The 16375-nt window shown below is 45.0% G+C and overlaps 1 protein-coding gene across 3 annotated transcripts; it reads right to left on the bottom strand.

Annotated features, from left to right (window-relative positions):
* Positions 1-1072: 1072 nt before the first annotated feature.
* On the bottom strand, positions 1073-15896 carry actr3b (actin related protein 3B). 3 transcript variants are annotated; one of them, XM_040003875.1, is made up of 12 exons: positions 15587-15896; positions 11804-11859; positions 10053-10177; positions 9843-9953; positions 8567-8662; positions 8362-8469; positions 8137-8280; positions 7879-8052; positions 7554-7646; positions 4980-5105; positions 3355-3438; positions 1073-2702 (listed from the first exon to the last, which is right to left on the bottom strand). In XM_040003875.1, exons 1-12 carry the CDS (start codon positions 15628-15630, stop codon positions 2607-2609), a joined length of 1257 nt encoding a protein of 418 aa, XP_039859809.1. In that variant the 5' UTR covers positions 15631-15896; the 3' UTR covers positions 1073-2606. The 3 variants fall into 3 exon arrangements, with proteins under 3 accessions (XP_039859809.1, XP_039859810.1, XP_039859808.1); XM_040003876.1 differs by lacking the exon at positions 15587-15896 and adding an exon at positions 13011-13140; XM_040003874.1 differs by lacking the exon at positions 15587-15896 and having other exon boundaries at positions 11804-13140.
* Positions 15897-16375: the final 479 nt, after the last annotated feature.

Consider the following 16375-nt stretch of genomic DNA (forward strand, 5'->3'; position numbering starts at 1 on the left):
TTTATGTTCGAGACAAACCCATCACATCTGTCTGTTATGATGTTTGTGATAAAATCCTGACTAAAAACAACGAAAAAAATTCTCAAAGCAGCACGATGTACTGAATCGTGATGTACTACTACATCTTTACTGCAGCAGCCACATGATGTCATATTAGTGAGAACTCAGACAGAGAGCCTGAAGCCCCCCCCCGGCTTTCTTCTCCTGAGAGATTCAAAGGCCTTAACGTCCAGCCTGTTATGTTCAAACAGATACAGAGTGCTCGTCTTTGTTAAAGATCAAAGAACATCAGATCAGAGTTTAGCGAGGTGTAAGTTTAACCGATGTAACGGATACAAAAAATAAAACATAATGTCTAAAGACAGTCCTCATCCGAGTCTGAGTTAACTGTGTGTGTGTGTGTGTGTGCACGTCAACAAGGACTTTAAAATATTTGATAACTGGAGTTGTTTAATTGTGAACGTTTTCACATCTACTTTAGTTAAACGAGGATTCTGCTTGTTGGTGTCAATTTGGGCTGATGGGGGCTGTAGAGTGACTGTATACACTGGAGAATCTATGTTGCATATACAGAAGAGAAGAAAATGTAATGACTGTGATAGAGAGGGTGGCTGGTGATGTCACAGTGGGTGGAGTTAGAGAGGAGGGACACAGGGTGAACAGGTATAAGAGTGAGGTGAAGAGGAGATTCAGAGTAACTGAGCATGAAACACAGAGGAGCGCACCTCCTCATTCAGGTGATTCATCTGCAGTAGAACAGTATCACTAGCTCTCACAGGTTACTCCAGCCCAAGAGGAGCCCAAGTCACTGGATCAAATGCAAAAGTTTGAACATTCAAGTAAAGTGAAAGCAGCAACGTAAGGTTCACTATCGGCATGCACAATGAACCAGTCAGCCAACCTCGTGATAAAAAAAGAAAACACTGATGGAAGTGGGTGTGGCTTAAATGAGCAGGCCCAGGTCCATCTGAGGATTATGGCAGAGGTCGGAGGGTCACTGCCAGATGGCTGTGCTGGAGGTAAGGACAATATTTGTGGTGCAAGAAAAGAACTGACATGGAGAAAGCAAAGATATGATCTGCAGAACTTCATACATGTTTATTGCAAACCAGTATGTACAGATAATATTGTGAAACTGACTAATTATAGACATGAACTGTTTGGAGGTTGACTTTTAAATATGCAAATGAGGCTTCATCTCGTTTAAGAAACACTCATTTGCATAACGTGTTGTGGAAGCAAATCTCCAAACTGAGCGTCTCACCTAACAATGGCTTCTGGAAGACGTGCCCATCACATGACTGCACCTGAACACATGCTACAGGTTGTTTGGACCTGATCTTTGATCGGTCTGATTCTTGCTCTCTCAGTCAATATAAATATCTATTAATGTAAAGTTTATATTATTATTATTATTATTTATTTTTATTTATTTTACAAATATAGAGCCTGACCACATTAAAAACTAAATCCATGACCCAGAATCATTTGGAGCCTCTTCCCGGCTCACGCTAATCCAATTTCATCAAAAATAAATGCTCATGCTGAGCCACAGTCATGTCTCTTATATCTAAAGTCACAAAATACACTTTATATGTTAACATGAATAGATTTACTCTCCCTTTGTATTCTGTCTGGTGGTTTTTGGGGGGATCTTGGGACCGTAGACCCAGAGAGTGATGTTCAGACCAACATCGCTCCATCACTGTGAGACTGGAGCAAACAGAAATTTTAGGAAGCCAGTGTGGTGATGAGCTCGTTATCTGACACATGGGTGGTGTTTCATCTCAACATCAGAGACTATGACTTTACTCTTGTACCAGAAAACGAGAAAAAGCAGAACAGGTCCCCTTTGATTGTGACGTCACACTGCGTCGCTGTCCTGACACCATTGGCGCCCTCTGCAGGCTGCAGCGCTCAAAACTACACCTGATTGTGCTGCCAGAGAGAAAATGAGACCATCACCACCAAAGAAAATTATTTTCTGTCTGTCTACGACACTGTCCGAAAGACGAAGAGACGGATTTTAGAGCTTTTTCTAGTTTAGAGACAAAAAGTCAGTGAGATTCAGTGTGAGTCTGATCGTTATAGCAGGGCCACAAACATGCTGACATAAATGCCGAGTGACAGAAAACATCCAGAGGCTTGTCCTGTTAAATCCACCGTCGCCAGCTTCAGCACAGAGCGGCGGCTTGTGTTTGATAAGAGGCCGAAATGAGGATGAGAGGCGAGCAGGCGCCATATTTATCTCTATCTGCTGTCGGGACAACAGCCTCAGCTTCGGAGGATCTCTATTAGCACTGCTACGTGTTGGAAGAAGGTTGGCTAGCTACACCAGGTCTCCTGCAGCTCCTCTTGTTCTCGGTAAAATTCTTCTCTGTGGAGTAAATTTATCAAAACAAAACCACTGCAAACGTTGTCGTGCTCTCTAACTGCCTTTGTGCTTCACGTTCTCCATGTGCTTGATGATGCTGAGCTAGTCCACTAACAGGTTAGCAGCCTCATAGGTGAAAACTGAGAAGGGCAAAAAACTATCAGGCTAATGGCTGAGTGGCTGGTTGCTAGCAGGCTAACAGGTTAGCGGGCCGATGGGCTCGCCGCTGTCATCAGGACATGATGCCAAACACGGGGTTGTGTCGACAGATGCTCGGCCCGATCTCGTCGTAGTCCTTCTTCGAGTGACACACCTGGAAAAACTCCGGCTGCAAACACAACAACACACAGTGTCAACAAAGGTTCCTGGTCTCTCCAGACGGGCCATCAGTTATAAACTGAATGCATATTTTATTCAACAACAACAACAACAACAATCTTTATTTATAGAGCACATTAAAAGCCAGGGGCATGCCAAAGTGCTTTACATAAAACAATAAAACAATAAAATGATTTACACTAAAACATCGGAGTCATATAAGTGTGGGATTATGTTCACAGGTAAAAACCACTAATAGGAATAATCTATAGCACACAGCTATAGCAAAGTAGAACTGTACCATCATACACAGTGATAGAGAACATAGACAACACAACAATAAAATAATAAAAATAATTAGCACTATAACGTCAGAGTCATATAAGTGTGAGATTATGTTCACAGGTAAAGACCACTAATAAGAATAAACTATAGCACACAGCTATAGCAGAGTAAAGCTGTACCATCAAACACAGTGATAGAAAACATTGACAGCGCAGGACAACGCAAAACAACCAGACACATTAATAGAATAACTCACTAGACCTGAAACCATAAACTCGTCAGGAAAGAGTTTACTGAGCAGGCTCATTTCCTCCAGCCACATGTTGTTTAGGGAAATGCTTTGTGTGAAAGTAGAAGAACACAAAACTTTTGGTTACCGTGGACGCCAACATAGAGCCTCCGAACCAGACGGCGTAACGCTGCATGTGATGTGAGACGACCTGAACCTCCATCGGCTTCGGCTGCCAACACACAAAAACACGTCATCTGCATATAAATGATTCACATCACAAAGAAACTGGGAACAAACCAGTGATCCAGTTAAATGCCATCCAGGTAAAGGCTGTAACATTAAAGCTTAACTCTGCTCTGTGCTGTTATCAGCTGCACCAGGATCTGGTGACTATTAATCACAGGTGGCAAAACTACAGACAAGTACAAGTACAGAACCTACTGTTAAAAAATACTCCTGTAAGTTCAAGTACAAATTCTTTACTCAAATAAAAGTGAAAAGTAACGGCTCTGAAACGTACTCAGAGGAAGAAAGTTCCTTGAAGAACATTTCTACCACATTTTTTATTAATGTAATAATTTTAATTCTAATAAATGTACTCAACTTGAATCAGGTAAGTAGAAGATGAGCAGGAGGGAAAATAAAAATATAGTTATTTTTTCTGTTGCCTGCGTTGTAGAGGGAAGGACTTTGTTTCTAACCAGGAACACGAGCACAGTCAGAGGGTGAAGTGGATTCAGCAGGTGGGGAACCTAAAGTCAGCTGTAATGGCTCAGTGTGGGGAAAAAAACCAAACTCACAATCATTTTTACTGGGAGCTCCAGTAGATGTTCTTAGTGTGCAGGCTGTGATCAGCTGATCTGCTGCTCTCTGTGGATGTACACACCTGGATTCAACCAGATGTGAGCAGATGTTTCCTGAGTTGTCCTGGTTGATTTCATCCTCTACACTGACAGTTTATGCTATCTTTATATAAGACAGTCACTGTGCAGCAGTCACACGCTGGTCTTTACTTTAAAGCCATCACAGTACAAACTCACCTGTTTATGCTGCACTAACCTGCAGCCTTTAAATAACACAGTTAGTCTGCCTCAGCAGGTTTAACAATATGAGGACTTCTATGTGAGCTTTAAATGAGCACCCTTCCCTTTAACTCTAAGCTCTCTTCTTCCTCTCCTGTCATTCTTTCTTATCTTTCTCCATCTCTGAATGAACTTAGCTCTCTGTCTTTTCTCTCCCAGTGAAACAAGCAGCTGGACCTTTAGCACACTGTGAGATAAACTGCACACAGACAGTTTGTGTGTTTGCTGATGTTTGTTAGCTGCATTTCAAATTACCTGACAGTACAAAAGTTTTGCTCGCTCCTCTTCAGTAGGGCTAGCTAAATGCTAAACATACGGAAACCTGCACTCCACTTTAAACCCAGAGTATAAACTACAGATAAACCTAACGTCATGATCCTGTTCGAAAATGTAAGGAGTAGAAAGTACTCAGCTGAAAATTCTACTTAAGTACAAGGTATTTGCACTTTGTTAATTCCCACCTCTGCTATTAATAGGAAGGTGATTCCAGCTGGGACCACCATGGGACCAGCACTGATCTGGACTGTGGAGGAGCTCAGTGGGGACCAGTTTCAGCCTTTTGACTGAAAAGTTCCACACAAACAAAGAAAAGCTTTACCTGAAGCTGACCAACGTTAAAAACCTCTGCTTCCAGATGTGTTCAGGTCATAAAGGTCTGGATCGGCCTGCACTTGCTGGTCAGGCTCACCTTTATCCGTCCTCCGCTCAGCTCTTCGCTCAGCTTCAGCCGAGCGTCCACCACCCTCTTCAGGTCCCTCTGCAGCCGCCGGCCAAAGTCTCTGAACATGGTGGAACCTCCAGACAGCACGATGTTCTGTTGGACACAGAAGACTCACACAGCTTCAGCAAATCCTCAGCCTCAGTCATTCACAACCAGTGTTGGGTAAGTTACTTTAAAATAGTAACTTAGTTACATTACTAGTTACTTCTCTCAAAAGTAACTCAGTTACTTCAAGTTACTCGTTACTTTCAAAGTAACTAGTTACTAGGGAAAGTAACTTTGATTTTACTCAGAATTCTCTTGTTAATGTGTTGCTTACTTGCCACAAGTGCACTGTGCCACCTACCAATAGAAAGAAAAAGATAATGTGCATATTTCCACGAGAGAAATCCCACGCCTGGACCGTCATTGACTGCTGCCATGATTCTAGCCTACGTCACAGCGTCATGTGCGCCTTTTACATCCAACACAAAAACTGCAGTCGTGGTGCTTTTGATTGTACTCAGAACTCGGAAATTCTGCCTTCTGAATAGGAAGATGTAGGTAACACCAGACTGCAGATGAGCTGCATACAGGGCTGGACTGGGACAAAAAAATCGTCCTGGGCATTTTGACTAGAGACCAGCCGCCATTATAGGAAAAATCATAAAGCCTTTGAATGAAAATAAACACTGTTGTGACAGTGATGTTCACTGTTTTGATGGTATATATGTATCAATCTATCAATCGTTTGTTGTAAGATTCAGATAATTATTTTTTAAAAGCGAGACATTTTAAATGGGAATAAGAAAGAAAAGTATTTCTTTGTGCCCCCCTTTCCCTGTTAATGCCCTACCTGCCCCCCTGGCAACACTTTACTAGATCCGCACCTGCACAGTTACCAGCTGTCAGCTACCTAAAAAAGGATCCTGGTGTTATTTGTCTCTCAGAAACAGTTCATAACTTCCCTTCAACTCATTCATGTCACCTAAAAGGTAAACCTGTTTCTCCATCACAGCTCTGATGATCCAGTAAGGACATCTCCTGGTTTCATCTTCATGTTTCCCTCTCACCAGATAACCAAACCATATCATGACCAGCAGGTTTACAGCTGTGGCTCCAGCAAACATCAGCTGATACTAGAAATTAATATTAAATAAATTCTAACAACAGCTGATCAAGCTTAAACGTGCTGCTGTTGTTTAACGCGACATCCGCTTGTTTCCTCTTTCGGCGCAAAGTGAGCGATAAACAAACAAGAGAGAAAAGACGATCAGCTGATCATTGATCAGTTTTCATGATTGAAGTAGAAACAGGAGAGGGAGGGGGGAGAATGAAAGAAGAAGAGGCAGCTGTGCAGCGTAAAGACACAGAATAACTCCAGCTTTGTGTCTTTTTTCATTGTAGCTGAATTACGGGACAAACTGTTCCTTTTCACCTCAATAAGAAACGCGTAATATTTCCTCTGAATACCAGACGGGACGGTTGGCAACTCTAATAACTTATGAACAAAATAAAGTTCAACATCATTAACTTCATAGCTCCACCTAAACTTGGTTCATATCTGACCCAGAGAGACTGCAGGTCATAACTTCTTACCTGAAGTTCAGTTCACACTTGGACCGGCGGCCGCCTCGGGTCTCTTTTCCTTCTGCGTCCCTTTTCCTTCATCCACCTGCTGGCCTCCACCACTTGCTAATGTTACTGAATCTGTGGAAGCTCCGCGATAGCCACCACATGAAGTAACGAGTAACGAGCCTATCTAAATCCCAGTAACGAGTAACGCGTTCCTGGTTTTGGCATAATAACTAGTTACCGTGCTCGTTACCACAATAATAACGTAGTTACTGTAACGCGTTACTTAATAACGCGTTAGTCCCAACACTGTTCACAACAAATACACTTCTTCAGTTTAAAGTTCTTCTCCATTTGTTTTTCTTTTAGTTTGGTTATTTATCTGATGCTTTTAATGTGAAATTCACTTTAATACATTTTTTTAGGTTCTGCAAAGCGGCCTGCGCCAAACCTGACCCGTATTCTAACCAAACCCTTGAACTGCCCTCTGCAGGTCTCAGACAAAATGATGTCTTCACTCTTACTCAAAGAGTTTTTAGAACTACGAATGCTAGCTGTAAGCTAGCTCCAGAAACACGTCCCGACACACGTTTACGTATGAACATCTGCAGCTGCCTGCAAAGCATCACAAACAGCTCGTCTTTCACTTCTGACTGTCAGAGACACAAAGAGGTCGACAGTCTGAGAACCTCGGCTGGTGGCTTCTGCAACACAGATGAAGATACTTTAATATAAGTCACACGGTGCACAGACTTTGACCCTGAACTTGTACAGGGTGTGTTGTACCGCGGTACTAGCTGGGAGGGGCTCCAGCTCCACGCCCCCACCCACCAACGACCCTGAACTGGATAAGTTGTCAAGAAAATGGATGGATGGATGTAACTTATCAGAACTCATCCAAAACTCACAGTGGTTTTTACACAAATACACGGAGAGATATAACAACCACATGTGTGCGTTTGTAACAATTACACCCTTGTGAATTACCTTGTAGAGCGGTCTGCGCACATCAATTGGACAGCTCTGGATGACCTCATCAACGACATCAGAGATAGGCTGCATGAAGTCTGGATTAGCAAACTGGAAAGCACACATTCACATGTCAGGTATTATTATTTATGCTCTTTTGTTTTTATCAGCATGTGCAGGCATTAGAACAGAGCAGCTGCGGGGTTCCTCAGGGTTCTGTTCTTGAGCCTTTACATTTTCAAACTATATGAAGCTCAGTTAATTTGTTACTTTTATTCATTTTTGTTGACTGAATGAAAATAGATTGGAGCAAAATGTAAATAAAAAAAGACTTTGTTGTAACCTCGGGGTGGAAGAAGATCTCAGGGCCTAGGAAGCGTTCGTAGCCCACGTCAATGTGGAAGGCGGTCTTACTGATGGCGTTGACTCCTCGGTACTGTTTGATCCACTTTCCTGGGTCAGAGTCATACTTTGTGAACTCCTTCACGATGTCCGGACAGATGTAACAGTATCGCTCCTACACTCATAAGTACACACAAATACACACTAAAGTACACAGAAGTACAGACAGGAGGACAGCAGTGGAGGAGCACTGTGGTACCTTCACGGCCTTGGCGGTCTCCAGAGACTGCTCCGGTGGGATCCCCACCTCTCGGTCTCTAAGAAGCTGTTGGATGAAGAAGGTGATGTCCCGCCCTGCTATGGGGATGTGTTTTATACAGCTGCCAATCACGTAGCCCTCAGCCTGTGACACATGAGCCGACCGGTCAGTCAGCAGAGAGGCTCAAACCCCGCCCCCTCTGTTTCAGGTGGGTGTGTTTCTCACCACGGGGATGGCGTGTGTGACGCCGTCTCCGCTGTCAATGACGATGCCGGTCAGAGTCCTCTGTCCCACCTGCCGGGATGTCCAGGACGCCGCCAACGCCAGCACCGCCTGATGGAGAGACGTACTTTACGCCACAGGGTCCTGGAACCTTCCCCAGGATTCTGGAATGTCCTGGAAGCTGTTTAAGGATATCAGCGCGTCTCACCTGTACTGCGATGTAGAGTCCAGGTATGTTGAAGGTCTCAAACATGATCTCAGCCAAGTACTCCCTGTTCTCTGGAGTGTTGAGAGGAGGCTCTGTCTGCACACACACACACACACAGACACACACACACACACAGACACACACACACACATCAAATCCGTGACACTGTGAGGTAAGGACGCTACAATCCGGTTGTTAAGTGATGACGTGACGAATCCTACTTCCGGGCCTAAAGTAGTCTGCGTTTAATATGGCTTTTGTGTTGTTAACATGTTTAATGTTTTGTATTTTCTTCTATTTAATCTCAAAAAGCTCCTAAAACAGTCAGTGATCACTGTTGACCTCCCTCTGCTTTTATTACCACTAATCATTTATTTAAGCTCAGTTTTTAAAACCTTAGGATGTAGCTACAGCCCAGCCCATACAGCAGTATATGAATGACTAACCTCGTATTGTGGATGGATTATCTCAGTTGTTCTCCTGGCTGAAATTTGGTCCTTTTACAGCATCCTGCCATGCGATTACATTTGTTCCTGACCACCGAGAACACTCACGTTAACTTTTATCGAGTGGAAAAAAAGTTAGCTTGTTTATGTTATGCTAACATAGCTGTGTCGCTAGCGGTCACGTAGCACATCATTATATACCAGCTAGCTCAACTTCAGTAACCCTACAAACGTCACTGCTGTTTAGTTTTCTGTCTTCATTTATGCTGGAAGTGAAAACAGAGCTGTACGTTTGAATTTGTTTCCAAAACCCCGCAGTCAGGACATGGTATATTGTATTTAGATAGAAGCTAGCGAGCTAACTTCCTGCTAACTTCTAACTCCGTTAAATGTCATAAATTCCGTTTTCATGGATGCCTGGATGTTAAACTCAATTGTTACACCTGGTAGAGCAGAACGCTGATCATTTTATTAAAGATAAAAGACTAGACAGTTTTTCAACTCTCAGTAATGCCATAGTGATCATTTGATATATGGACCTGCAGCGGAGTTTAGGCCCAGACACGGCTAGTGACGTCAGACTGAACAACCGGATAATGCCGATAAAAGCTCGACAGTCACATGACCCCTACGAGTGAGCGCTTTGGTGACTGTGGGCTCAGGATCCTGCTCTCAGCTCGAGGTTCGAGGTTCGGTTTAACAGTGGATTTTAAACTGCCGGTAACTGTAGCAGCGGCACTAAGGCCTCATCAGTGTTGCCTTCAGTCAAAGAGCTGAAGAACTTCCTGAAGAATGAAACAGAATCAAACACAAACACTGTGAGAGTGTACCATGAGGAAGCTGTGGTCCTCAGGTTCAGCTCGCAGGTACTTGAAGATGACCTGCTCCATAAACTTCTCCATCAGGTCCCAGTCCTCCACCATCCCGTGTCGGATTGGCCACTAAACAGCAAAGGACGGAGAACAGCAGCAGACCAAACTATCAGGTTTCATTTACATCTCGTTGCACAAACAGGGTCCTGCTTCTTTTCCTTCTCCTACCTTGGTTGCATAGTTGGGTTTGTCTACGGCTTCGTCGCCGATGTAGAAGTCCAGGTCATCGACTCCTCGTACGAGCCTCCTCTGGGCCTGCTCTCCCACGCTGGCCGACTCCTTGATTGCGATACCTGGTGCATGCCATTAACACACCCATAAACATACGTGAGTCACGGCTTTCACTGGTTACAGCAGAATAAACCATTGAAAAGTTTATTATGGCTACTCAAAGCACAAAGTGCCGGTGTTCTGGGAATCCATCCTACCTGAAAAAACATCCTACCCAATGTTTCTGCGCAGACGCGGCGCATGCGCACAACACCAACGCCGAATTAACTTCTCTTTCTTTCACCCATCCGGAATACTTCTTAAGGTTATGGTTATGGTTAGGTTTAGTAGCAAGTCACTGTCAAATTATAACACGGGTAGGACGTTTTGTCAGACTAGGATGGTTTCACCGGAGTGGGGGGTTAAACACACGGTTTGTTGAGTCTGCAGCTGACAGAGAGGAACAGACATGTGGAGCAGTTCCTCCCTAACCTGACCGCCTGCATTGCTCACAGGGAGAGCCTGCAGTGCATCAGTGTGTAATGCACAGTAATCTCACACATTTATTAACTGTGAAAGCCTGCAGCAGTACATAACCAGGATCGCCTCCTGTTGGCACATTTACACATGTGGGTAACAAAGCGCTGACATGCTGCATGATGGGAAATCAGTCATCAAAGCAGCCTTCAGCTGACTGTTGGTGTATACATGAAACTGAGCTGAGTAACTCCATGAAGGAGGTGATAGAGGCCGTGATGAAAGCACAACCTCATATCCAAACTGTCACGCGCTCCGAAACCTTCGGTTGGTCCAGTTTTAGTCTGATATCTGGAACCTGTTTGCCTTTAGACTTGACGCAGCGTGTGAGGAGGTTAATGATGTGGTGGAGTGTGCAGCATTGGACCATAAAGCTCTCACATTTAAGTCCACGCTGGAACCAGTTGGCCCATCACATACTGTTTTGTAGCCGACCACTTCAAAGCGTTCCAGGCTCCGGTTGCCTAGGTGACCCTCTAATGTATTTACCACCAGGTCATATGTCACTCAGTGGTATTCTTCGGTGTCATTGGGTAGATCCTTGAGTTGCTCGCCTCCAAGTTGAGGAGAGAACATCACAGATCTGCACACTTCACATCAGCGGCCCTTTCTTCATCCACGTGCGCTTGAAGTGGCCAAAGATGGTTCACTCGTTACTGAGAATACCTTCCAGTGTGTATGCAGCTTTAGACTGGTTGGTTCTGACTTGGAACTCATGTCACAGTTATCTTATTGGGAGAACTGGGACAAAAGGTGTTCCACAGGGGTCAGTACTTGGCTCTGACCTATTCACCTGGTTCTCAAATAACCTAGTATCACTGACTAACAGCGGCTCTATTCATTACTATGCTGTGGATACTGTGGTGTACTCATTCACACCTTCTACTGACAAAGCCTTGAACTACCATTCATCCATTTTTATCAAACATTTACCCAGTTTAGAGAGGCTGCAGCCTATCAGAGGGCTGCTCTCAACCTAAAAACTGTTTGTTTGGTCATTTCAAAGATGTGATTAGATTTAAGCTTCTCTGGTTAGATGAAGACTTATATTTTTATACTTATGTGGAAGAACTGATGAAGAGGCAGAGTTAGGTTCACTTTGAGCTTTAGAAACAGAAAGTGAACCTAACTTAACCTTAACTGTCTGCCCGTCGTTGCTGTGAGATGCTTACAGGACGGCATGATGAACTGTGGCTCGGTGTTTCCTGCATAGCCGATCTTTGTGTATCTGCAGCCACACAGACAGAAACAACAGTTAGACATAAAGGTTCTTAACATCTGGCTGTGGGTCCAAATACGGCCTCTGTGGAAAACAGTGGAGTGACTCCCAGCAGACATTTATAAATTCAGTTTTGCACATAAAACATTGATAAAACATCAGGAAATGAGTCAGCAAACAGAGGCGTGACCGATTACTGCTTTGTCTTTGACCTCTATGTAAATATTCAGTTCATGTAGAAAATGATGAGCAACAGTAACAATAATCAGGACCTGCAGATACAAAGCACCGAAACATCATTTCAGCAGTTTGACTTCAGGAGCGTTTGTCTCATTTTTACTGCAGACCTGTGCTTAGGATGATATACTTTTACCTCATCACAAGGGAAAAGTACCTAAAGTAACTGTAGTAACTGTAAAGTAACTGTAGTATTTTCACTACATCAAAAAAACACGAACAAAAAAAATGACATCTTGTTCCATTAAACTGAGTTCTGACAAATAAATCATGAAAGATTAAAAATGAACTGAACTGGCTGTGATTGCTGGATAGACCCACACGTCTAATACCTGACCCTGGACCCTGGGATAAGTTCTAATACCTGACCCTGGACCCTGGGATCCCTCTCCAAAGCCAGACCAAACTGATCTGGGACCTGCTCTGAGTGTTTTTGGCTGTTATGCGTGCGTTCACGGCTGACAGTCAGCTCAGCGTCACCCTTTAAACGCCTGCAGCCGTGAGCTATTTCTAAACGACTCCACGATGTCACCTTGGCTCGGGGGCATGGACCGACGTCGAGGCTGAAGGAGATCACGCGATCTCTGATTCTGAACAGGGGGAGGGGGGTCAGTGTGCAGCTGTCCCACATTCACACTGTGGCCCAGAATAGATCGCGCACAGACTGCTCCACAACTTCACCTGAACCTCCACCCAACCAGCAGCTCCCACAGCAGCAGCTGGATGAACATGTGGAACAGCTGGAGCTCAGTGTAAGCACCGCCATCAGCCCCTCACCTGCCCCAACCACCTGATCATCACAGCGCGTTTACCTCCACCCACTGATGGATGATTCCATGAGCCAGCTTTTATTTTGGTAATCTGTCCCTGTAAACACAAGCACGCGCGCGTACAAAAACACACACACAAACACGCACACTCACTCCGGAGGATTAAAGCCAGGAAAGCTGCGGGTCCAGATGGCATCAGCTCAAGGGTCGTCAGGTCCTGCGCAGACCAACTGTGTGGGGTGATGGAGCACCTCTTCAACCTGAGCCTGAGGCTGGGGAGAGTCCCACAGCTCTGGAAATCCTCCTGTGTGTGGCTCTGACATCCCCCCTGATGAAGACCCTGGAGCGGCTGGTCCTGGCTCAGCTTCGGCGCCTGTGAGCTCATCACTGGACCCACTTCAGTTTGCCTACCAGCCTGGCATTGGAGCGGATGATGCCGTCATTCACCTCCTACATCGTTCCCTCTCTCACTTGGAGACCGCTGGGAGCACTGTGAGAATCATGTTCTTTGATTTCTCCAGTGCCTTCAACACCATTCTTCCCATGGTCCTGAAGGACAAGCTGGAGAACTCTGGAGTGGACCATCACCTCACAGCATGGATTCTGGACTACCTCACTGACCGACCACAGTATGTGAGGACTCAGGGCTGTGTGTCGGACAGGGACGTCTGCAGTACGGGGGCCCACAGGGAACGGTTCTGGCTCCGTTCCTCTTCACCATCTACACTGCAGACTTCTCCCACAACTCCACCCAGTGCTTCCTGCAGAAGTTCTCTGATGACTCTGCAATAGTCGGCCTCATCACTGATGGGGACGACAAGGATACAGAGGACTGACTCAAGACTTTGTGGACTGGTGCCAGCTGAACTACCTCCAGATCAACACTAATAAAACCAAGGAGCTGGTGGTAGACTTCCACAGGCACAAACATCCTCGACTGCAACCACTGAACATCCAAGGTATGGACATCAAGGCTGTGGACAGCTACAGGTAGCTTGGTGTTCATCTGAACAACAAACTGGACTGGACTCATAACTCAGACGCCCTCTACAGGAAAGGGCAGAGCAGGCTGTACCTGCTGCAGAGACTCAGGTCTTTTGGAGTGGAGGGCCCACTCCTGAAGACCTTCTATGACTCTGCGGTGGCCTCAGCCATCTTTTATGGTGTGGTCTGCTCTGCATCTCTGCCGGGGACAGGAAGAGACTGAATAGGCTGATCAGAAGGGCCAGCTCTGTTCTAGGATGCCCTCTGAACTAAGGCTGGGCTATATCATACCGTTCACGGTAATACCGGTGTAATTTTGGGCAACGATAGGAAAATGAAATACCGCGATAGAATATGGGTAAAACGCGCATGCGCAGTGCCTTTGTTTTCATACGCACATGGCGGCAACGCAGAATGAGAAGAGCGAAAGCGGATCGTTGAATGAAACGGATGAACCTGAACTGGTTTGTAAAAATGCTGCAACTTCAGTGGTGTGGAACTGGTTTAGCTTTCCTCCGTCAGACACACAACAAAGCACTATTTTTGGTAGCGCATGCTAGCGGGCCGTCGTTATTACCGTGTTGTTTGGAAAATACGGCCACACTTAAAATCAATCCTTTGATTTTTCTGAAAGTCGACAGAGCCCCTTATAATCCCGTGTGCCTTATGTATGAACTCTGGTTGTGTTTACTGACCTTGAAACGATTTTATGTGCACGGCGCTCGAAAATCTGTCAAATGTTTTAGTACGACTTTGCTAAGCTACGAAGCCGCACCACTTGATGGATTGTGGGAGCATTATGGCTATCATAGGCAGAGCCTCGCGGAGTGATACGTGCTGTGCTTCAACATAATGTTACCGCATTGTGTGTTTATAACCTCTTTTTAAGTTTTGTGGATATTATACATGGTTATGCTGAGGATGTGTCGGCCAGTTTCCACTGGAAATGTCAGCAAAGAATTTGCATTTGCACTGTTAAATTTTTATATAACTTTAATGCACATAAAAAACAGCTGCTTGTTTAAGTGAAAATACATTGATGGGTTTTTTGCACTAATAAAGTTGTGGAGTTGTAAAGTATTTTGTCTAGTGTCAATTATATCGTCAGTTATATTGTTATCGCAAATGTTCAAATGTATATGGTGATAAATATTTTTGGTCATATCGCCCTGCTCTACTCTGGACCCAGTGGAGGTGGTGAGTGACAGGAGAATGGGGGCTAAGCTGTCATCCCTGATGGACAACATCTCCCATGCAGGAGACCCTGACAGCACTGAGCAGCTCCTTCAGTGGCTGCAGCACCCACGGTGTGGGACGGAGAGATTTCGCAGGTCTTTCCTCCCCACTGCTGTCAGACTCCACAACAAAGCCTCCAACTGATCAAACACACAAACCCACACATGTGCAACAAGACTAAGTGCAATACTCTTTCTGGCATCGTTGTATTATACTCATATTGTATATAGCATTTGTATTCTATTTTATTCGATTGCATATAGTATTTTATTTTATTTTTATTCTATTCTATTGTGTACAGTACCTTATGATATATTATTCCAGTGTTTTTTCTCTAATTTTTCTATGCAACTTTGCACTGTCCACTGCTGTAACAAAACTAATTTCCCACGCGTGGGACTAATGAAGGCTATCTTATCCACATACATGATGCTGTTCACAAAAACACATGACGTCACATGTACTGCCACTGCGCGCGCATGTGTGTGTGTGTGTGCGCGTGTCCTGACCCGGTCCCGCAGTCTATCACGCACGGGGGCAGCTGCAGGGACATGGCGCGGTCCTGCTCGGTCCGGCCCGCAGAGCTCGGTGTCGGTGGTCGAAGCGGAGTCCGGTGTGTGATGGAGGGAGGAACGCGTCCGCTCTGCGTGCGGGTACGTGAGCATATGTGTGTGCGCGAGCACTTCCGGGTCGGAGGGCGAGATGGAGAAAATAGAAACAGCTGACGCGGCCCCGGTAACCGGAGTCTGTGCTACGTTAACGTAATGTGCGTAAATGAGATCGCTGCTGTTCAGAGCACAGAGAATGAAAGAGAGGAGGAGGAGCAGGCTGTGATTGGCTCATCCTGCTTCCAAAATGTCAACTAATGCGCACTTTGAACTTTTAAATAAAGTTTATGGACGACAATGACGCGCTCGGTGTGATGAGGCGGGACGTCCAGCAGGGGGCGGCAAACACTCACAGCAGCATAGATAGATAGATAGATAGATAGATAGATAGATAGATAGATAGATAGATAGATAGATAGATAGATAGATAGATAGATAGATAGATAGATAGATAGATAGATAGATAGATAGATAGATCCTGCGGGTGTTCAGTCTGCTGCTGTAGTCAGGCTGAGCTCTCCTGTGGGCACAGTGCTGTACAAAAGTCTTGGGCCACCCATCATTTAAGCAGCTAGCCCTCCTCCTACTTTTTAAAGTGCTTTTGAGCAACAGATCTACACTCACGTTCAGTCCTCGTAGCTCACAGGTGTGAGTTGTATTTGTAGACTCTTTGTTCCCAGCAGGCACACA

Source organism: Simochromis diagramma, unplaced genomic scaffold (assembly GCF_900408965.1).
Source record: "Simochromis diagramma unplaced genomic scaffold, fSimDia1.1 OVJJ01000367.1, whole genome shotgun sequence".
In the NCBI taxonomy this organism is placed as follows: Eukaryota; Metazoa; Chordata; class Actinopteri; order Cichliformes; family Cichlidae; genus Simochromis; species Simochromis diagramma.